Genomic DNA, 23,978 nt, shown 5'->3' on the forward strand with positions numbered 1-23,978 from the left:
AAATGTATTCTGGTTTAAAAGGGCAGCATTAGAATGATAGCTACTTTACTAGAAGAAATTGCTCGGTGTATTTCTGATTCACCCTATTTTCAATTCATCGGTCTTCCCTTTGGAACTTACCTTCAGCTTGAAGGTCAGAGCAAGGACAGGATTGCCAGACACACAAGTTGGATGTAATCTGTATCCTTCAACAAGGAAGAAAGTGCTGATGCAAAAAAACTAAATCTGCAAACTGAGAAGAGGAAGAAAGGCAGACTTAACTTCTGTTGTCAAGCAAAGCAATAGTATCAGACGCAAAAGTTATTCGAAGCCTCAGCACTGGTGGAACTGATTAAATCTCCAGTGAACCATTAATATTTCGACCTCATGGTGAAATTTCAGAACTTTCTGGCTTTTAAAAAAAAATGTAGGGTGGTACTTCCAACCTCATTTGCCCAAAGGCTGGAAAATTCCATCCAAGGTCAGCATACTTTTGCATGGTCCATGTCCCACCCACTATAGTTCACATGGCGAACGGGATGGGAAAATTCTGCCTTTGAGATATTACTCTAACACAAGAGCAAACACCAGATAAAAGTTGAGACAGCATTCATTTATCTCTCTGCTCTGAGACACTTTTTGCAGCCCATAATTCACCACCAATACATAAATCTTATTTTGTGTTTTCTGAAGAAGTACATCTATCCTCAGTGTTATGCTGTTTTATCTTGTTTCTGCCACAAGAGCCTCCAAACTAACCATCCATCTGACCTCAAAAGAACACAAGAAAAGTAATGATGGGCTTTAAGATGTTGCTGTGATACTAAACAGCCACTAAAATGTGGGAGCGTAAATTGGGGTCTTGCACTATATTTTGCATGCTTTGTCCCCTCTCAAATCTGCTTTATCATTTTCAGTGTTGAGTTGTATGATTTAGAATTACATACTAGCTAACCAATTTTGTCCTTGTTTCCTGTGACTATTTTAAGTTTTTGAGCTGTCTGGAACAAAAGAGTTTCTGGTGAAATGTTTGATGTAACTTCAGGGAGTTCTTACTGGAATAATTGAAATTGCGTCTAAATTTTTAAATTATAAGCATTTTTAAATAAAGTTTGAGTTTAAAACTACATAGTTTAGTTAAGTATGATTTTTTTTATTTCTCCAGACACAGGTCGGGTGTTTTGCTCCCCAGTTTTCAGGATACCAGCAACAGGATTCTCAAGAGCTGCTTGCATTTCTTTTAGATGGTCTACATGAAGATTTAAATCGCGTGAAGAAAAAGCCCTACTTAGAACTTAAAGATGCCAATGGTAGGGAAGATGAGGTGGGTACGCTGCTTTAAATAATTCAAGTCTCCTTCTTGCATCATGAACATTCTGACTAAAGCATGTTTTGTTGTACCTTTCGCGTCCTTGAGCTGTTCCAAAACATTTCACATCCGTTGAATTACTTTTGTAGAATAAATATTCAATTTTCCCCTCAGATCATTATCTGGAAATCTATTGACTAAAATCCAAAAAACATGATCTTTCAAGCATGTAGGAGGAGTACCTGGAAGGTAAATGTGATGTGCACTGAAGTACTCCCTGATATCCTATTTTCAAAGGATTAAAACTTGATCACAAATTGATTTGCAGCAAAACCTTTTGGCGTGCAGCAGAAATTAACATGATGGTTCCCAGGCAATAATTTACAATACTATACTGATTGTGTCACCTGGCCAGTATAGCAGGCATTGTCTACTTGCTCTTTCTCCACTTTCTTTACCGAGTGAGTTTTAGACTCCAGCCAGCATTACATCTGTCCATACAAGCTGAGGTGTTTCTTTTCTTTGGCTCCTGTGCTTAACTAAAATTAATCCGTAAAAGCCTTATGGAAAATACAGTCACTTAACTAAGTGACATCTATTTTACTAATTCATACCTGTGTTGTCCAACTGTTTTCTTTGCATGTTTTTATCAACAGTTTGGTTACATTTCACATGTCCCCTTATGTCTCGTGATAATTTGCAAACTAGTTTGATCTTATGCATGCTATTAGTAAAAACGCCATCATTATATGATTTTAAACAATAAAGCAACAGAATGCTTGTTCCATTCTCAAACACTAGTTGGTTCAAAAATTGCTGGGAGCAGGTCTATTGTCAGCACTCTTGACTGGATTGTAGCAAAAAATTCATTCTTGTATGTTCATCTATAATATAACTGCACTGGTGTTCTCACCTCTGCTCAAAAGGATAAAGATTCAAAACCCCGATGCTCACTTGAGTACATTATTGGGACTGGCAGTTTCTCACAATGCTACGCTGTCTGAAGTGCAGTCTTTCAGTTGTGGGGTTAAACTGAGTTGCTGTATGTCTCTTCGGATAGCTATTTGAAGAAGAGCAGGAGGTTGTACTGCCCTGGTCAATCAAGGTATCACCACCAGGATTGGATTTGCTTTCATCTGTTTGTGAGACACTGTTCAAATTGACTACTAATTTGCTGATGTAGCAATCAGGAACTACACTTCAGAAATGTCTATTGGATGTGAAGTGCTTTGGGACATCCTTAACATGTAATAAGGCCTGTAATAATATGGGTTCTTCATTAATGATATGCAGCACAATCAAACATTCTTGTCTCCTTTCTGATTGTAGGTAGTGGCTAAAGAAGCATGGGAAAACCACAGATTAAGAAACAACTCCATCATTGTGGACATCTTCCATGGGCTTTTTAAATCCACCCTGGTTTGTCCCGAATGTTCAAAAATTTCTGTGACATTTGACCCTTTCTGTTACTTAACTCTTCCATTACCTATGAAGAAAGACCGCACAATGGAAATCTTTCTTGTACGGGCAGACTCATCTAGGCCAACCCAGGTAAGATCAAGTTCTCTGCAATAAACAAATCCATGATTGTCAGCATAGTAGGGATAAGAAATAATGGTTAGGAAATGTATGAAATACTGAAAATATTACCACCGAAGCAAACAAGACGAAGTCAAATTTGGACGTTTTTAAAATCATGACAGGTTTGAATATGAAAGAACAATTCCTTGAATCAAAGATTCATTGATTAGGAATGCTCAATTTTAAATTTGTGAAAGCAACTGGTCAGAAGAAATCTTTCATTGGCGTATGAATCCTCAAAACAGAAACTGTGGCATCTTTTGGAAAATTAGAAAGATCCGAAACAGGGGAAGAAATAAGCACTTCCAAGTCCCACATTTGATACTGACTTGGAACTCTATCATGTTCCTTCACTGTCATTGGATCAAAATCTAGTAATTCCCTTCTTAACAGCACTGTGAGTGCCTACACTGCACTGCAGCAGCTCAAGAAGGTAGCTTTACCACTGCCTTCTCAAAGGCAATTAAGAATGGGCAATAAAAATGCTCACTTAGCCAGCCAGTGGTGCCCACATCCTATGAAAGATTTTGTAAAATGGGCAAATAGAATCCTGGACAGTGGAATTAATTTTGGGTTACTTTAGCATGGTTCCAGCACAAACGTGACGATCCAAATTCATCTCCCCCACACCACCACGACCACCACCACCCCGCGCTCCCCCCCCAAACACACACACACACACACACCTTTTTTTAATTTATTCAATGTCCTGGGGCTGTAAATTTCCAGTTCTAAGTGCAGCTATGTACCAGGTGGATCAGTGTTGTTGTCAGTATTAGTCCTTTGAAAGTCACTAACAGATCTATTAATTTTTGAAAGTTGCTAACAATATTATTAATTTGAACAATTCGTGTGGCTGGGGAGTATTTCTGTTTCAACTTTGAACACAAAGTAAGGGAACTGCTTATTTAACAACTAATGGGTAAGTTGTTTGCAATCCACTTCTATGCTTACTGGTTGTCCACAGTAAGAAGTCTTACAACATCAGGTTAAAGTCCAACAGGTTTATTTAGTAGCAAACGCCACTAGCTTTCCGAGTGCTTGCTGCTCCTTGACGAAGGAGCAGCAAGCGCTCCAAAAGCTAATGGTGTTTGCTACCAGATAAACCTGTTGGACTTTAACCTGGTGTTGTAAGACATCTTACTGTATTTATCCCAGTCCAGTGCCGGCATCTCCACATCATGACTGCTTGGCCACACAGACAAGGTATGTTGCTGAAAAGATGCCATTTCCTGCTCTCCCTAAATGATTTTATTTCTGGCAAATTCTTCTGTGACCTATTAATAATGACCTTATTTTACAGTATAGAATTGTGGTTCCAAAGATGGGTGCAATCTCTGACCTGTGTACAGCCCTTCATCAAATCTCAGGAGTTGCTGCAGAAAAGGTAAATCATTCCAGTCATGACTGAAACTTAACATTAGAATTTGTGTTTTCATTTTTGAATGAGTGGGCCAGCATGCACATAATGAAGAAAAACAATCTGTCACTGAATTTTCATAATACCTGACTGATCTGACCTGCAGCTAGAATCGCAATCTGAACATTTGGGCTATTTCCTGTTTGTGATGGTTTTGCTTCTATAAATGATATTTCAATAACAGGAAAGTATTTAGGACTCTGCACCTGTTCCACCTTGGCTTTTAGTGATGCCTTCTTGAAATTGTCTGTCAGCCTTACATGATTGAGTTTTGTGGTGATGAGGACTACATTAAATGACCTGTTAATACTCACTACTTGCATCCATCTGCAGAAGGAATTGTGACTTAAAGACGAGAGAATTGCCAAAATCCATGAATTAAAACAAAAGTGCAGTGCTGTAGATGGTGTAAATCTGAAATAAAAACAAATGTTCAGTCTACAGCATCCACGGAGAGAGAAACTGAGTTAACTGAAGAAATATCGTTAAAACATTAAAACTGTTTCTTTCTTCTAAACTCAAGGCTGCTGCCACCTCAAAGGACAAAGTCACACGCTATCCTGAGTTGGAACTATATCTCTGTTCCTTCACTGTTGCTGGGTCAAAATCCTGGAACTCAAAAGATTTTCAAGATGGGGTTCCACTGTTGTAACCTTGACTTTGTAAATTTGGATGCAAAGCTGCAGAAAATAATACTACTCAGAAATTGAAAGCTGCAGATTTGGTTTTTTTTTCTTTCTGTAGCTTAAAGTGTGCTTCTGGAATTAGCGTCAACTTTTCTAACTAAACAGTCAAAAAAGTTAAGACTGCTGCATATTTTGAATTTGCTGAAGTTTGGGAGTGAACTGGGAATATTCAAGATCTGTTGTGTTGGGATGTTCTGCTTTCCATGCTCTTAATCAGATCCCTCGTACTTAACTGTCTATTTGGTGAAATCTTGAGCTTCTTTTGTAATTGTTCAATGATAATAGTAAATATACTCCTCGGGTTCCTTAAATCTTGACTTGGTCGACCTGCATCTAAGTTTTCTGGATAAATGAAATGTGGCCCATGGAGGCATGAGGGGAAAAACAGAAATAGGAAAAATAGAATCTTTAGATTTCTAAGAATTTCCAATTCACCTTCAAAGTGTTGATGTGCTTTTGTGTGTAGTGTTATATCAGACTGGCTGATATGAAATAGCCTATTTTCAAAGCTTGATAAAAAGATATTTGAAGTTTTTTTTAGCTGGTAAGCACAATTTATTATGGTAGCTGTAAAATTTGAGATCTTTTATGAATCCTAAACGTCATTCAAGAAGTAAGACTATTTCCAATTCATCCCCATTGATGTCGACAGGGGCATGTCCTCCAATACGCTTTCTGAAGTCGATGACTTTCTCTTTCGCTTTGCTGACAGTGAAGGAGAGGTTATTGTCATTGCACCAGTTCACGAGGTTCTCTATTCTCTATCCTGTACTCCCATCTCATCATTGTTTAAGAGCAGACATACTATAGTGGTGTCATCAGCAAACTTGAAAATCAAATTGGAAGGGAAATTGGCCACAGTCATAGGTGTATAAGGAATACAGTAAGGGGCTCAAACACAGCCTTGTGGGTTGAAGATGATTTTGGAGGATGTGTTGTCTGTCCTTACTAATTGCTGCTTGTGGGCATGAAGTCCAGGATCCAGTCGCAGAAGGAGGAGCCGAACTCCAGGCCATGGAGTTTGGAGATGAGTTTCATAGGAATAATAGGTTTGAAGGCTGAGCTGTAGTCAATAAATAGGATGCTGGCATAAGTATTTTTGTTATCCAGGTGTTCCATGATTAAGTGTAGAGCCATGGAGATGGCGTCTGCCATGGACCTGTCGTGGCGGTTGTAGTGGATGCAGGCAGTCCGGGAAACTAGAATTGATATGTGCCTGACTAACCTTTCACGGCACTTCATAATGGTGACTATAACCATAATGGTTATGGTGATTGGGTGGGTAATGGAGCTGAGTCCAAAAAAAGATCAGCCATAATCTTAGTAAGTGGCAGAGCAGGCTCAAGGGGACAGATGGTCTGAGTGTTAGCGATGGAAAAATGGTAGGAGTGGAGGGCCTGAATGACATTATTGTTACTAGAGAGGCAGTGCTCGACAGACTGGAGGGACTGATTGGACAAGTCCCCAGGACCGGATGGAATGCATCCAAGGGTTCTGAAGGAAATGGCGGAGGTGATAGCGGATGCCTTGGTGATTATTTTCCAAACGTCACTGGATTCCGGGGAAGCGCCGGAAGATTGGAAAACGGCTAATGTTACGCTGTTGTTTAAGAAGGGTGGCAGGCAAAAGGCGGGGAATTATAGGCCGGTTAGTTTAACGTCTGTTGTAGGAAAAATGTTAGAATCTGTGATCAAGGAGAAAATAGCGAGGCATCTTGAGGAGAATTGTTTGGTAGAGCAGACGCAGCACGGTTTCGTTAAGGGGAAGTCGTGTCTGACGAATTTATTGGAGTTCTATGAGGATGTGTCTAGGGCAGTGGATAGAGGAGAGCCGGTGGATGTGGTGTTTCTTGATTTTCAGAAGGCGTTTGACAAGGTGCCTCACGAGGTTATTACAGAAGGTCAGGGGGCATGGAGTTGGGGATAGGGTGTTAGCGTGGATAGAGGATTGGCTGTCAAATAGGAGGCAGAGAGTGGGGGTCAGTGGGTGCTATTCGGATTGGCGGTTGGTGACTAGTGGAGTGCCCCAGGGGTCGGTGCTGGGGCCTCAGCTATTCACCGTTTATATAGATGATCTGGAGGAGGGAACCGAGTGTATGGTTTCGAAATTTGCTGATGACACCAAGAGTGGTGGAATGGCAAATTGCGCGGAGGGTGTGGAGAGTCTGCAGAAGGATCTAGATAGGCTGGGCGAATGGGCCAAGAACTGGCAAATGGAATTTAATGTTGGCAAATGTGAGGTTGTCCACTTTGGTAGGAATAATGGTAGGAAGGACTATTACTTACGTGGTGAAAAACTGCAGCAGGTGACGGTGCAGAGGGACCTCGGGGTCCTTGTGCATGAGTCGCAAAAACCCAGCCTGCAGGCGCAGCAGGTGGTCAGGAAGGCAAATGGGATGCTGGCCTTCATAGCGAGGGGGATTGAATATAAAAGTAGGGAGGTCTTGCTGCAGCTGTATAGGGCATTGGTGAGGCCGCAGCTGGAGTACTGTGTGCAGGTTTGGTCGCTGCACTTACGCAAGGATATTTTGGCCTTGGAGGGAGTGCAGAGGAGGGTTACTAGGCTGATTCCGGAGTTGAGGGGGTTGAACTATGAGGAGAGGCTGAATAAACTAGGCTTGTACTCGTTACAGTTTAGAAGAATGAGGGGAGATCTCATTGAGACGTATAAGATGTTGAATGGGATGGATAGGATTGAGGTGGAGAGACTCTTCCTGCTCAATGGACAGTAGGACTAGAGGGCACAGCCTCAAGATAAAGGGGGGGCGGTTTAGAACGGAGTTGAGGAGGAACTTCTTCACTCAAAGGGTGGTGAATCTCTGGAATTCTCTGCCCGTTGAAGTGGTGGAGGCTGCCTCGCTCAATATTTTTAAGACGCGGGTTGATAGGTTTTTGATAGGCAAGGGGATTAAGGGTTATGGGGAGAGGGCGGGAAAGTGGAACTGAGCCACGACAGATCAGCCATGATCTTATTGAATGGCGGGGCAGGCTCGAGGGGCTAGATGGCCTACTCCTGCTCCTATTTCTTATGTTCTTATGGTCTACTCGTGCTCCTAATTCTTATGTTCTTATAATGATAGATGTCAGGGCCACAATGTGATTGTTATTAAGGTACACTGCCTGGCTTGTCTTTGGCACAGGGATGATGGTCGTCATCTTGAAGCAGATAGGGACTTCTGATTGCTGTAAAGAGAGGTTAATGATGTCTGCGAATACATCTGGTCCACGTAGGATCTGAGTACTCATCCGGATGCGCCGTCCAGGCCAGTCACATTCTGTGGGTTGACTTTCGAGAAGGCTGATCTCACTTCTGTGAAGACGACCACTCATACCAGTTCAGCTGAGGCTTCCAGGTGGAAGGCACGTACTCACTGGCCTCTTGCTCAAAATGAGCATAGAATGCATTGAGCTCATCGGGGGTGGGTGCATTGGTGCCAGTGATTCGGCATGCCTTCATCTTCTGGGCTGTTACGTCTTGCAGACCTTGCCATAGTCGATGGGAGTCCATGTGGTTAGTCTGGGACTCTAGCTTGGTCTGGTACTGTCCTTCAGCATCTTTGATAGATCTCTAGATCGTATCTGGATTTCTTGTATAGGTCAAGGTTGCCTGACTTGAATGCTTTAAACCTGGAAATTCAATTCCATACAAAAGTGTTTTGGGGTGGGCAGATTGTGGTGGAGGCTGTCGGGGCTCTCGCTTATGATTGCTAAATGCTGTGCTTGTTTGTTTAACAAATAATTGTGCTTGCGCAATCATTGGGGCGGATAGTGGGTTGGACGTAGTTGTGATGGCCCCTACAGATAGTTTGGTGACATTCAACACTTGGATTCTTGCATGAAATCACTAATTGGAGGAGTATTGCTGGTGCTGTGGATTGCAATCCATCAAGACTTGTTGCCTCACTGCCTCCATTGGAGCCAGAAAATTAATTAGAGAGGAAGAATGTTCCAGCAAGTAATCCATCTCAGTTGGCAGCTAAAGGGAATCAGAACTACCTGAATTTGTTACTCACCCGTGCTAACATTTATCCAAACATCTACAATATTAAAAATGGGCATTCTTCAACTACTAAAATCAGCTCATTCCAAGACATGAAAATATACCGGCTGTTCCTTCACAGTCGCAGAATCAAAATCCAGGAATTCCCTCCCTAATGGCATTGTGGGTCAACTCACAGCATGTGGACTGCAACAATTCAAGAAGCCAACTTACCCCCACATTCTCAAGGGCGATTAGGGATGAGCGACAAATGTTGGCCAGCCAGCAGTGCCCATGCCCCACGAATGAATAAAAATGTCAGTTTTCAAGAAACTCATTACTTATATCGATTCCCACTGTCTCAGTGGAGAAGTATGAAATTTCGTAAGGAAATTGTTTTGAAGCTGTAAAATAATGTTATGCATAATTGCTTTATATTTCTTTCAGATGGTAGTAGCTGATGTTTATAATCATCGATTCCACAAAACCTACCGGCAAGACGAAGCCTTGAACCACATTATGGATAGGGATGATATTTTTGTGTGAGTATAAAAGCCATCTGCTTTCATTCCCAATCTTCTATTTTTAATGGTGCTTGTTTGCTATCACAGAGACATGGTTGAAGGAGGGGCAGGACTGGCAGCTTACTATTCCGGGGTGTGGAATTTTCATGCGAGACTAGTTGGGGGTGGTTGTAGAAGAGGTGGTGATATTGCAATCTTGATCTTGGAGTCAATTACTGCAGTAAGGAGTGATAAGAACATAAGAACATAAGAAATAGGAGCAGGAGTAGGCCATCTGGCCCTTCGAGCCTGCCCCGCCATTCAATAAGATCATGGCTGATCTGTCGCTGCTCAGTTCCACTTTCCCGCCCTCTCCCCATAACCCTTAATCCCCTCTCTTATCAAAAACCCATCAACCCGCTTCTTAAAAATATTTAGCGAGGCAGCCTCCACCACTTCAACGGGCAGAGAATTCCAGATATTCACCACCCTTTGAGTGAAGAAGTTCCTCCTCAACTCCGTTCTAAACCTTTATCTTGAGGCTGTGCCCCCTAGTCCTACTGTCTTTTTTGAGCGGGAAGAGTCTCTCCACCTCTATCCTATCCATCCCATTCATCATCTTATACGTCTCAATGAGATCTCCCCTCATTCTTCTAAACTCTAACGAGTACAAGCCTAGTTTATTCAGCCTCTCCTCATAGCTCAACCCCCTCAACTCCGGTATCAGCCTAGTAAACCTCCTCTGCACTCCCTCCAGGGCGAAAATATCCTTGCGCAGGTGCGGCGCCCAAAACTGCACACAGTACTCCAGCTGCGGCCTCACCAATGCCCTATACAGCTGCAGCAAGACCTCCCTACTTTTATATTCAATCCCCCTCGCGATGAAGGCCAGCATCCCATTCGCCTTCCTGACCACCTGCTGCACCTGCAGGCTGGGTTTTTGCGACTCATGCACAAGGACCCCGAGGTCCCTCTGCACCGTCGCCTGCTGCAGTTTTTCGCCACGTAAGTAATAGTCCTTCCTACCATTCTTCCTACCAAAGTGGACCACCTCACACTTGCCAACATTAAATTCCATTTGCCATTTCCTGGCCCATTCGCCCAGCCTATCTAGATCCTTCTGCAGACTCTCCACACCCTCCGCACAATTTGCCTTTCCCCCAATCTTGGTGTCATCAGCAAATTTCAACACTCTACACTCGGTTCCCTCCTCCAGATCATCTATATAAATGGTAAATAGCTGAGGCCCCAGCACCGACCCCTGGGGCACCCCACTAGTCACCAACCGCCAATCCGAATAGCACCCATTGACCCCCACTTTCTGCCTCCTATTTGACAACCAATCCTCTATCCAGTGATGGTATCTTGGCAGCCTCCTTGATTGAGGCCATATGGGTGGAACCTAAAAACAAAAAGGGGGCATTCGGTTTGCTAAGAGTGTACTATAGAGAGATAGAAGAGCAGATATGTAGACATATCTTAAAAGTATAAAAGTTATAGGGTAGGGATAGTAGGGGTTTTCAACTTCCCCAATATTAATTAGGATAGGCAAAGTATGAAAGGCTTAGAGAGGGCAGAGTTTTTGGGCATCCAGGAGAGCTCTTTATGCAAGCATGTAGAAAGTCCTGTAATAGCGGTGGCAATACTTGATCAAATTTTAAGGAATGAGGCCAGGTAGGTGGTACAGGTGTCAGTGGGAGCATTTTGGTGATAGTGACCATAAGTCAGTAATATTTTAGGGCGTTATGGAAAAGGATAAAGATGGACCAGAAATAAGGTTTCTGTATTGGGGGAAGGCTGATTTTAATAAGGCAAGACTTGATCTGCCCAAAGTGGACTGAGAGCAGCTGCTTGTATGAAAATCCACATTAGTGCAGTGGGAGTCATTCAGAAAGGTAATAAGAGTACAATGCAAACATGTTCCTGGAAAGACAATACAAGGCAAGGGAATACACAGTGAACGGTAAGATGTTAGGAAGTACAGAGGACCAGAAGGACCATGGGCTGCATATCCAAAGATCCTTGAAGGCAGCAGGACAGGTAGATAAGGTGGTTAAGAAGGCAAATGGGAAATTTGCCTTCATGAACCGAAGCATAGAATACAAGAGCAGGGAGGTTATGATGGAGCTGTGCAAAACGCTCATTAGCCCACAGCTGGAGTACAGTTCTGATCACCACATGAAAAGAAGGGTGTGATTACACTAGAAAAGAGGCAGAGGAGATTCACCCAAGATGTTGCTAGATCATTTCAGTGATGAAGAGAGGAAGGATAGGCTGGGGTTATTTTCCTTGGACCAGAGAAGGCTGAGGGGGAATCTCGTTGAGATGCACAAAATCATGTGGGATATAGATGTGTCAGTAACGAGGATTTGATTTAGGGTAGAGAACAGGAGATTCGGAAGGAATTTAAGGAAAAGTTTTTTCACCCAGCAGGTGGCAGTAATCTGGAACTGTCTGTAAGAGTAGTAGAGGCAGGAATCCTCAACAGTTGAGAAACATTTAGAAGAGCACTTAAAATGCCATAACGTGCAAAGCTATGGACAAAGTGCTGGAAAAGGGATTAGAATGGACAGGTGTTTGATCCTGGAGCAGACACAATGTGCTGAATGGACTTTTTCTGTGCTGTAAATCTCAGACTCCATGACTATGAATTCAGTTTCTTTCTAATTTTTCTTTATGTACAGCCTGTTTATTGCTGTGGAACATGCAGTCTAGAGAAAATATTGGCCTGGATCTTTACTCTTTGGAAAATGCTTTAAAATTCAAGTCACAAAAGAAAGTTCATTAATTTTAATTGGTAAAAACATAATTGTTTTAAATTACTTTTTGATGTATATTTGCTAAATTCATTGGTAGGTTACCTGATGAATTTAATGTGATGTTGAGCCATGTGAACCAGTGAACTTGAAATTTGAGGAAAAATCAGTGCTCCGGCCATTTCAGCTGGAAGCAAAATAATCACGTGTTGGTTGTTCCTGATTGCTACCTATTGCTCTCAATTGAGTAGTATCATTTGAGGACAGATGTGATTATTTAGGTGGGATGTGACCAGTGATAGTCTGTATAGTGTGCAAGAAGCAGTACTTTTCATTGTATGTTAATACGTGTGACAATAATAAATCAATTTATTGTGAATTGAAACTTTTGGGCAGGGCCTTTTTATGGATCCAGTGGGAGAGCATCTAATGTTCAATGCTTCCCCCTTCCTGCTGTTTATAAGACATCCCCCAAAGTATGAGAGAATGGACAGTCTGCTCCCACAGCAGATTAGCAAATTTGAGTAGTTTACAGACAACTCCTTACTGTAATACCTCAATGCTGAATTGAAAGAGTGAGGGAAGAATCAAACCTCAATTTTGCCAATTCTGCCACAAAATGATCTTCTGTAACAGTTAACATTTTAAAAATTTCTACTTGAAGTTTATTTTTATGCAGCTGCTGACCAACTCCTTTATGTTTTACAGTTATGAGGTCCCAGGTCTTAGAGAAGATGACTCTGACTGTTCCAAATGCATCAATCTACCAGTTTACTTCCGCGAGAGAAGGATGCGTTCCTCGAGTACGCCTCCTGGCACTATTCTATTTGGTCAACCTCTATTGATCTCTGTTCCCAGGGATAATATTACTCTGGATAACCTGTATGAACTAGTCCTTGCACGAATTTCGTAAGTTTACCACTTCCCTCTTATTGGGAGGAAAAAGAATTTCAAGTGCTTAGTTCAGCTAAGTTTGTTTCTATAAACTTACTTGAACAGCAGTGTCTTACTTTTGCTGCCAAATTTGTAGTTGCCTTATTAAAAGCTCTTTGTAATAGCCGCCTTTTAAAATAACTGACCATTGTTACAGCTCTCTTTACAATTGCCTAAGTGTCTGGTGTCTTATAATTCACAAATGATTCAGAAAAAAATAAGTTTCCAGTTCCTGTTGTTGTCCTCTTTATCATGGCAAATTGCAGTTCCATACCCTTCCAGAATGTTACATTGTCCAGGTATTTAAGAATTCAATTGCACGTTTGCTCAGCCATGGAAAATGAAATAGTCAACAGTATTTACATAACAAACAGTGTGAAACAAGTTATTACTTGGAAACTTGTTCCGGGTATGTGGATAATGCTGCTATTGTCAGTTTGAGCCCTGTTGATTGCATGGTTTGTTCAGAGTCAGTGTGTATCTGGTGTACCAGACCAGCAGGATGGGGTGCAGGTTCTTTTTTCTGTAGTGAATCATTTTAGTTTTAAAACAAGCCAACTCGTTTCATGATCATTTTTCTGATGCTAACCCAATTTCGCAGATTGCTATAATTGTATCATCTCTGCATTGCTGTAATCGCAACACCACAGTAACCAAATATCCAACACAAATGAGGACTTGATTAGTCAAGAGTAAGACTGCTAGTTCTCAGATTTCACAGAAAATTGAATGTAAATGCAGAATGTTATCCTTAAACCAGCAAAGTTTCCGTAAGCCCATTTATTAAAATCAGGATTTGACTGATTGAGTTGCCAAGAAACCAAGGCCGCACCTGCGCAAAGATATTTTGGCCTTGGAGGGAGTGCAGAGGAGGTTTACTAGGCTAATACCGGAGTTGAGGGGGTTGAGCTATGAGGAGAGGCTGAATAAACTAGGCTTGTACTCGTTAGAGTTTAGAAGAATGAGGGGAGATCTCATTGAGACGTATAAGATGATGAATGGGATGGATAGGATAGAGGTGGAGAGACTCTTCCCGCTCAAAAAAGACAGTAGGACTAGGGGGCACAGCCTCAAGATAAAGGGCGGGGCGTTTTAGAACAGAGTTGAGGAGGAACTTCTTCACTCAAAGGGTGGTGAATCTCTGGAATTCTCTGCCTGTTGAAGTGGTGGAGGCTGCCTCGCTAAATATTTTTAAGACGCGGGTTGATGGGTTTTTGATAAGAGAGGGGATTAAGGGTTATGGGGAGAGGGCGGGAAAGTGGAACTGAGCCACGACAGATCAGCCATGATCTTATTGAATGGCGGGGCAGGCTCAAAGGGCTAGATGGCCTACTCCTGCTCCTATTTCTTATGTTCTTATGTTCTACTTGTGTGTGAATAATTTCAAATTTACCATTTTTAACAAGCAAATTACTGGGACCTAATCAACACTAAGGGTACGTCCTTGAAATTTCTTTAAGTAGACATTGAGTGTAATTTGCCATCTAGCCTCCAAATATTTCTATCACAACTGGTCAGGCCATTATGGAAGTATACTTGATCAAATACGAAGGATCAAATGATTTGTGTAGTGCTGAGTCCACAGAGATATCACTTGGAAAACATCCTGGTCAGCTTTGAATGATGAAGAACTGACCATGTTTGACTATTTTGAAAGAAATATGCATTTAATATTTTGAGCACACTCTATGCATGCAGTTAATTACTTTGAACAACAGCTAGTGTTATACAGGATCCTATCAACTGCAGTGACATGAATGACTGCATAATCTGTTTGGTTGTACTGGCTGAGAAGGGATAGTGGCCAGGACCACCTCGTTCCTCTTCACTTCAGTAATTTTTAATACTGACTTGAGCTAGTGAAGCATGTACATTGGGTCATCACTTTGTCTGGTCTGAAGGTCCAGATATTCTAAGGTCAGGCTAAATAAAGCATTGTTAGAGTGAGGATTGAGTGCACAAGGAAAGGAAGGAGGGATTTGGTGACCTAAATGATTTGTTATTTATTCAATGCTTTGTCCTTGACCTTAAGAGTTTCAACCAAGACACCATGATAGGTGCAGCTTGTGATCATTAGTCCACATCTATGTAGCATTCACAAAGCAAAATTAAGTATAATAATAAGAGCAAGAATAGCCATATGGCCTGTCAAGTCTACACTACCATTCAATAGTTGATCTTTGGCTTAAACTTCGCTTTCCCATCCTTTCCCTGTACTGCTTGATTCCCTGCAAGACTAAACATCTACCTACCTCAAATTCAACTATATTCAAAAATGAAATATCCACAATTCTCTTTGGTAGAAAATTTTAAAAGATTCACAACCCTCAGTCCTAAAAGATTGGCCCATTATCCTGAGAATTTACCTGTATAACACGAGGGAACCACCATATTGGTGGTTCGAGATCTGTCAGTGATAGCAAAACAATTTGAGACAACAAGTATTAGATTAACAAATGCAACTCTATTGGGCAGGTTCCTATAGCTTAGTGACAATGTCACTTTGTCACTAGCTTACTTCCATGATCTGCTGCATCACTACGATCGGATATGCATGTCTCTAATTACAATGATGCAGCCATGAAGCCATAGGTCTCATCAAACTTCTTTTAAATTACAGTTAATTTTGTGATCCAAATTACGAAGTGTTCAAGTGGTTTTCTTTTTAAAGAAATCAATCCCCTTCCTCAATCAAGAAACTACAAATGAGGGTTATGGTAGCCATTCAACTCTGTTGGTGCTTCTTTAAAGTTTAACATCTGGAAATAGAAAATAGACCAAATATTTTGCCCGTTTTTATCTGTTAATATAATAATCCAGTTTAAGCCAGTAAGCAGTTTTGCCAGTCTAAGAATATCATTGAAATAAATATATAAGGTTCTAAAGGTGCTTGACAGAGTAGTTGTTTTCCCTGGGTAGGTAATCTAGAAAACTGGGATGCAGTGTCAGAATGAGAGGGCAATCATTTAGCACAGAGATGAGAACGTTCTTCACTCAGAATTGTGAATCTTTGGACTTTTCTGCTCCAAGGGTTGTGGATGATCTATTGTTAGCTAGACTGGGATAAGTGGATTTTTGGTGTCACAGTGAATCAATTAATATGGGAGTGGGTGGGAAGGTGGTCCAAGATGAGCCATGATCATATTAAATGGTGGAGCAGGCTCCACAGGTCATATGGTCTATTTCTATTTCTTGTACTCTTGTGACTTATCACCAAGACTAAATTTGGGCTTGCATGCTCTATGCTGTTATTTTTAAATCACCGTTAAACTGAACTTGAGAGCTATAAATATGGAAGTTCATGTTCAGTAAATAAAACGTTGCTTTCACATGGATGCACCGCATATGTGATTTGCAGTGAAGCTAAGCCTCAAGTGGCCAGAAGGTAAACATGCTAAAATTGAGATTGGTTTTCAATTCAGATTTTTAAACGGGAATTGAATGAAAGCATTTCTATACAGTGAACTTATCATTAATTCCATTTTTTGTTTTCAGCCGTTATGTGAAACTGCGCAAAGAATTGTATGAAAGTCATAGCTCTGGAAGTCAGAGCACAGACAATGGCCTGTCCAGTGAGCTAAATGGTATTAATGATGAAGGTACGGTTACAGTAAATGTTAAACTAGATGTATTTTGTAACAAGCAGGAAATATCAATTTAAAAACAAGAATTTGTGGACTGGCGTAATGAAATCTGTTTTCATAGATTACTGTTTTTTCTATGATAGTATCCATTGATTGGGAAACTGTAAGAATTCCTGCATGATGTCCTTATCCCATCCTGCTATTCTTTCCTGGCACAGATGAAATTAGATACCCTGGTGAAGAACATTCTACCAGTGTGCAGAATACTTTAATCCTAAATGTTTTCCTTAAATGTTTCACACTTCTATATTGTGAGAAATTTTATTCCGCAAATGGATGGTTGGGAAACAATAAAGAGTTATATAAATGCAAGTTTGACTTTGTACAAAGGTTTGTTGCAAAACCTGGTTCTCATTCTTGCATCAGGCCTTGCACATCATTGTCGAGTTGACTTGAAATTTGTTCTGTATGCCTTCCATCTGCAAAACAGCTATTCACTTCAGCTGTTTCCTATCACTTAGCCAACTTTGTATCCATGCTACCACTGTCACATTTATTCCATTGCTTTTAACTTTGTCAAAAGGCCTGTTACATTGCATTTAATCAAATACCTTTTGGATGTCATAGAAACTGAGGAATTAGGAGCAGAAGTAGGCAAATTCAGCCCTTTGAGCCTGCTCTGCCATTCAATCAGATTATAGATGATCTCTCTGGTCTCAAATCCACCTCCCCAACAGTTCCCCATATCAAAGAAAAGAACAACCCAGCACGGGAAACACGCCCTTCGGCCCAACGAGCCCGCGCCGCCGCATCCTCCTACACCTACCCTGCCCTGTGTGTCTGTGAGTGGAACCCCTCACTTAGCCAGATTCAGGGGAGAATAGTGTCAATTTGGTATACCAGTCAGCCTAAGAGCACATCTTTTGGGTGTGGGAGGAAACCGGAGCACCCGGAGGAAACCCACGCAACCACAGGGAGAATGCGCAAACTCCCACAGACACAGGCCCAAATCCATGTATCAGCACAGCTAGCAGTGCTAGTCACTGAGCTGTTGCGGCGCCCGTCTACCGGTCCAGGATCAAGCACACACACCGACACGAAGTACTAGGCCACTCCCGGAACCTCCAAGAGCAGCCCACGCACGACCCACCGTGTGCATGCCCCTTGTTTGACGACAAGGTGGACCACCACCTGCGGAATATCCTTCTTTCCTTTTTTTAATTAAAAATGTGTTTATCTCCCTCTTGAAACCATTCATGGATTCAGACTCCACCGCGCTATGGGACACTGAGTTCCACAAATTCATCATCCTTTGCAAGAAGTAATTCCTCCTCATCTCAGTTTTACATCTACCCATCTCTCAACCTATACTTGTGATCTCTTGTTCTTGTCCATGGATACCATTAAACTGCATGATCTCCATTAAATCTGTCTGTTATGTCATTTTAAAAACTAAAAGTTTTATAAAACCTTTAACAAAGCCTTGTTGGCATTCCTTAATTAATCCAAATTTGTCCAGTTGATTTTATCCTGAACTATTATTTCTAAATGCTTTCCCAACCAAAATTTAAGCTGACTGGTCTATTTTGCAAGTACCTATTCATCCATGCATCTTTTTTTGAACAAGAATATAAAACTGGCAATTCTCTGGCATCACCCTGAATGTAAAGGAGGATTAGAAGACTATGGCCAATGCCTCTTCAATTTCCTCCCTCATTTCCCACAACATCTTCAGATGCATCTTAACTGGTCCTGGTGGATTTTCAGTTTTGCGTACTGCCACCTTTCTAATCCTCCTTTATCGAGTTTTAGCCTGTCCAACATCTTAACTACCTCCTGCTTCATTATGACAGCATCTTCCTCAGTAAAGACAGATGCAAAGTACTAATTTAGTATCTTATCCATGCCTTTTACCTCATCGCATAAATAAATCTCCCTTGGTCCCTTATCAGTTCTCTCTTCCTCTTGCTACTGTTTTACTATGTACATGCTTATAGAGGACTTTTGGATTCATTTTCTGCCAGTATCTTCTCATACTTTTCACTTAACTTTTTCATTCTTTGCCCCACCATTCCCTAAGCTCTCCTTATTTGGCCTGGTTCTATAATAAACCTGACCACTGTCACGCACACTTTTTTTGCTTCATCTTAACATTCCTTCGAGAACTCTGGCTTTGTTGACCTACCTTTCTCCGTCATAAGAATTACCTCTTTAAAAGTCTGTTCCATTACAGTTTTGCCTGCCCTGAGACTAAAAACTAATTCTTTGATTTAAGCATTTGATTTGAGAATGAAAGCTTTAAAGGACAAATGTTTTTAAGTGATACAGCGATGTGCTGAAACTTCAGTTAACAACTGAATTTTATGAATTTGTTTCTTTTAAGACTTCTAATTACTTCCATCTGTTAATTTTTGTATTTTACATTCTTTAGCTGAGGAGGAGATGGATCTTCAAAATGTTGCGGGAGACAATGAGGAAAATAGCTCTGAACCTGAAAATAGTCAGTCTGACGGTTCTGCAGCTGATGAAAATGAGAAGATGGAAAATGGACCCACCAAATACACCACCAAAGGCAATAAGCAGAACTCTAAAAAGAAACTCTTCAGCTTCAGTATGGTGAATGCTTATGGCACCTCAGATTTCAGCTCTCTTACAGAAGATGGGGCGTTCCTCAAGTTAAACTGTAAGCCACACAAAGTTTAAGACGGTGCTGAACCAAAGCCATGAAATCTGTGGAACAGAAAAAGACTGTTTAAGCCTCTTCTTTCCACAGATCATACACAATTTCTCCTCTCAGAACTTTTCCAAACTCATTAATATCCTGAAGGAGATGCACCTAAATTTAATCTGCTAAGACATGACTTAAAATATCAGAGAGAGGCTTTATTTTATCAAGGAGCTTCTGAAAATCCAATTAAATTACATCCATTGGATAGATTTTGTTTAGTAATCTCATTACCTATCACATCAAAAGATACTCGCTAGACTTGCCCAGAATAACATTTTGCTTTTGTCTGCTATCTGATAACCTGGTAACACCACTTCCTGGAATTTCCTTTCCAAGGCTCGCGCTCACACTCTCAATCCCAATCCAGTGTTTTTTTAAATCGGGTGTAAATTTGGCCTATAATTCAAGTAGCTAATGTAGGCACAACAAGGTTGTGGGAAAATTTGGTGCATTTAAAATGAGTTATTTGATTTTGTACAGATTATAATTTCCATTTTATAAACTTCTGACTCAATTTGCCCATACTTAGTTACATAAAAGCTTTGGGCCTGAATTGCAACTCTGATTGCAACCTGCCACTCAAGTTGCTGGAAACAGGTGATAAGTGTGATGTCTGTGAATTACAGTATTTTATTTTTAAATGTGATATAAACACTAGGCTAATCAAACTGATACGTTAATTAAATTTTGCTGATTTTTTTTTCCACTAATTCATATGGCAATATTTTTTTCCAGCACATTCCACAGTTGCTATAGACTGGGATCCTGAGATTAAAAAGATGTATTATGATGATCAAGAAGCTGAGGTAGGATTTTCTTTAACTTTTTAATACCGTTGCAGCATATTGCATGTAATGTAGCTGACTGCAAGAGGGAAGAGTAAATGAGAGGAATAGGCTTGCATGGACACTGTAAACTGAAGATACAGTAAAAGATGGTCTTTTTAAAAAACTAAGACTCCTAAAAGAGTAGTGTGAGCTAGCCAAGCCACACTATTATGTTATGGGGTTATTGGGATAGGGCCTGAGTGGAATTATAGTCAGTGCAGACTCAGTGGGCCAAATGGTGGCCTCCTGCACTGTCAGGATTCTAGTGGTAAAGCATTTAGAGGATAGGGACATAGTGACTAAAATAAGTATAGCACTAGAATGCAATTTTAAGTGATAATCAACACATATTAGTATAGCATTAGCAAAAGCATCTCCTCCATTTTACTTTCAGCATTCCTGTGTAAAAATTTAATGAAAGCACTTTGTACCTAAAACTTCTAAATCATTTTGTGAACAATATTGTGACCTGACTAAATTGAACAGCTTCAAACACAAATAATTATTTTATTTGTGTTGTAGTAAACATTCCAATAAGCAAGAGCACCAGTGGATTTGATCAAAATTAATCAGTGGCATAGAGACTGTAATCTTAACCATGCAGGTCACAAAATTAATGGTGTTTACATTTGAAAACGAGTTCATGTCTTGTATAGCTTGACATCACCACCTGCTGATTTTATCTTGATTTACACTGAGAACGCTGAATCATTTGTTGCTAATTTACATTATCTAACATTCTGAATGTTTGAGCCAAAACACTCTAGGCCATTTGTTGGGCAATTATCAAGATCCATTGTCAACTGCTGCAATATCAAAAACCAATTTTTTTTTCAGTTGCACAAGAATATCCAGTGAGCTTGAAGCATCAGAGGCATTTGTGATACTCCAGTCAGTTTGAGTGCAAAATATTTCTTGCTGATCGGTAAAGGAAATTAACGTTTCTTCCCTTAATTTCTTAGCTTGCAGATTTTTTTTTACAGGGACGAAAGCTTTTATTTCTGTTTCTTTTTATTGCTGTTTTCAATTGGCTATTCAAAAAAAACTGGTAGCCTTTCCCTTCCTGTCACTGAGGAGCAGCAACAGGTTTTGATCGTGTACTGTGAGGAAAATAGGAGTAAGGAGTATGTCATTCAATATGATCATGGCTGATCATCCACTTCAGTGCCTTTTTCCCCACACTATCCCTTTATGCCATTAACATTTAGAAATCTGCTGATCGTGACTTGAAATACACTCTGACGTAACTTCCGTAGCCTCCTGAGGTAGAGAATGCCAAAGATTTGCAGCCTTCTGAGGGGGAAAAAAATTCCTCCTTATCGGTCCTAAGTGACTCTCCCGTTTTTCTACCCCCCCCCACCCCCCCATTTTGGAATTTGTGTTCTAGACTCTCCAGGGAATATCTTACCCTGTCTATCCCTTTAAGTATTTGGTAGGTTTCAATGCGATCACCTGTCATTCTTCAAAACTCTAGGGAATACAGGCCCAGTTTCTCCAGTCTCTCTTCAAAGGACACTTCTGCCATCCCAGGAACAAGTCTGGTGTACCTTAATTATACTGCCTCTATAGCAATAATATCCTCCCTAAGCTAAGGTAACCTACACTGCACACACAACTCCAGGTGCAGTCTAACCAAAGATCTATACAATTGAAGCAAAATATCACTACTCTGTATTCGAACCCTCTTGTGAAGGCCAACAAACCATTAACCTTCCTAATTGCCTGCTGTATCTGGATGTTATCCTTCAATGACTTATTGACTGGATGATCAACCATGATATTGAATGGCATGCTACTCCTATTTTGCTCACAGGATCAGAATCTGCTGCTGCTGCTCAGTGTTAGGAAGGGAAAGGGTACCAGTCAGTTTTTTTGAATAGCCAATTGATAACAGCGGTGAAATAAAAGCTTTCTTCCTGGTTAAAAAAAATCTGCAAGCTAAGAAATTAAGGGGCGAAGCATTAATTTCCTTTACCGATCAGCAAGAAATATTTTGCATTCAAAGACTGATTTAGTTCTACAGCTACACTTTCTAAATAATCTCTTGCCATTTAAGAAATATTTCACACATTTGCTTCTCCTACCCAAGTGGATAGCCTCGCATTTTCCCACATTATGTTCAGTCTGCCGTGTTCTAGCCGAATTCTCCTAAAGCTGCTTTACACCTTCCTCACCACACATTCCTACCTAGCTTTGTTCATCTGCAAATTTGAAAATATTACAGTTGGTCCCCAGATCCAAATCATTGATATATATTGTCAGCTGAGGCCCGAGTATTGATGACAGCCTGCCACCATGAAAATGACGTGTTTATTCCTACTGTTTTCTGACTGTTAACCAATTCTTAACCCAAGCCATTTTATTACATCCTATCCCACGTGCTTTAATTTTGCTAACCAACCTCCTGCGGGGGTCTTTATCAAAATCCAAGTATTCACCAACTCCCCTGTATCAATTCTATCCGTAACATCCTCCCTCCAACAGGTTTATGAAACATTATTTCCCATTCATGTTAACTATGTCCAATCAAATCATGATTATCCAACTGTCCATGTATCACACCCTTTATTAAAGATTTTTGTAATAGATTATTAGTCTTTAAATGACAATTTGAATAAGTAATCTAAAATGAATAAGTGCATTATTTTGGATATATAGTTGATTAACAGAAAACCACATGCAATGATATTTAAAAATATCCTATGGTACTGTGAAAATAAATGACAAATCAGTTTTTTATACACAGTAAAATCATTATCTAGCATGCGCAGGGGTGCTGGATAAAGTAGAATTTCATTTACCAATTAAATGCAGCGCAATACATTTAGCATGAACCAGAATGCAGTAAATTTTCAGCAGTAAATCGAAACAAAGTATAAAATAAGACAGGTATGGGTTTTGGATAATTTTGTAATTGCTTCCAGTTGGTAAAGTGACAATTTGTAGTCAGGGATCATTAGAAATTCTGGTTCATAGAATCCCTACTGTGCAGAAGGAGGCCATTTGGCCCATCAAGTCTGCAGCGACCACAATCCCACTTAGGTCCTGTTCCCGTAACCCCTGATACTAGGATCAATTTAGCATTGCCAATCAACCCACACAGCTTTGGATTGTGGGAGGAAACCAGAGCACCCGAAGGAAACCCACGCAGCCATGGAGAGAATGTGCAGACTCCGCACAGACAGTGACCCGAAGCTGGAGTTGAACCCAGGCCCCTGGTGCTGTGAGGCAGCAGTGCTAACCACTCTGCCACCATGCTGCCCTCTAGTTAATAGAAAATTCTGGTTGGTAGCGTGCTAGTTAACACAAAGTTACTGTTGTATCTTCCACATCTTGTGGTTTCCTAAAATGTTTTAGACCCACTGATTTGTTGGTGGGGTAATGTTTGTAGTCAAATCTGGCAGCTAATTTGCACACTGTGATTTTTAAGGTTTCAAATCCAAATTTTGCATCACCTAATAACTTTTATCTTTAATTTAAAACAAAACATAATGAAAACTTGAGAGCCAGTGTAAGTGATTTAAATGTTTAAGATATTAGGGAACAGAGACTGATTCCTTTGTCTTCTCTTCTAAGACCGTTTGTGGTGACCTCGAGTATGGGCCTCAGCCTTTCATCATGAGCTTGTAATTTTGAAAAAAATGGGTGCATAGTGAAGGTCAGGCTATTCTGAAATGAAGGATAATTACTGGTT

General features: G+C 40.7%; 1 protein-coding gene across 4 annotated transcripts in view; it reads left to right on the forward strand.

Annotated features, from left to right (window-relative positions):
- Positions 1–23,978, forward strand: part of usp4 (ubiquitin specific peptidase 4) — a 77,194-nt gene that overhangs the window by 41,994 nt on the left and 11,222 nt on the right. For all 4 annotated transcript variants that reach the window (XM_080218853.1, XM_080218860.1, XM_080218879.1 and 1 more), the window contains 8 exons: positions 1,145–1,303; positions 2,618–2,839; positions 4,173–4,256; positions 9,401–9,495; positions 12,921–13,121; positions 16,641–16,744; positions 19,161–19,412; positions 20,193–20,263. In XM_080218853.1, coding sequence (XP_080074979.1) covers positions 1,145–1,303; positions 2,618–2,839; positions 4,173–4,256; positions 9,401–9,495; positions 12,921–13,121; positions 16,641–16,744; positions 19,161–19,412; positions 20,193–20,263 — 1,188 coding nt within the window. The remainder of the gene's footprint in view (positions 1–1,144; positions 1,304–2,617; positions 2,840–4,172; positions 4,257–9,400; positions 9,496–12,920; positions 13,122–16,640; positions 16,745–19,160; positions 19,413–20,192; positions 20,264–23,978) is intronic.

The sequence above is a fragment of the Carcharhinus amblyrhynchos genome, chromosome 3 (assembly GCF_965287045.1).
Source record: "Carcharhinus amblyrhynchos chromosome 3, sCarAmb.v2.hapA, whole genome shotgun sequence".
NCBI lineage: Eukaryota > Metazoa > Chordata > Chondrichthyes > Carcharhiniformes > Carcharhinidae > Carcharhinus > Carcharhinus amblyrhynchos.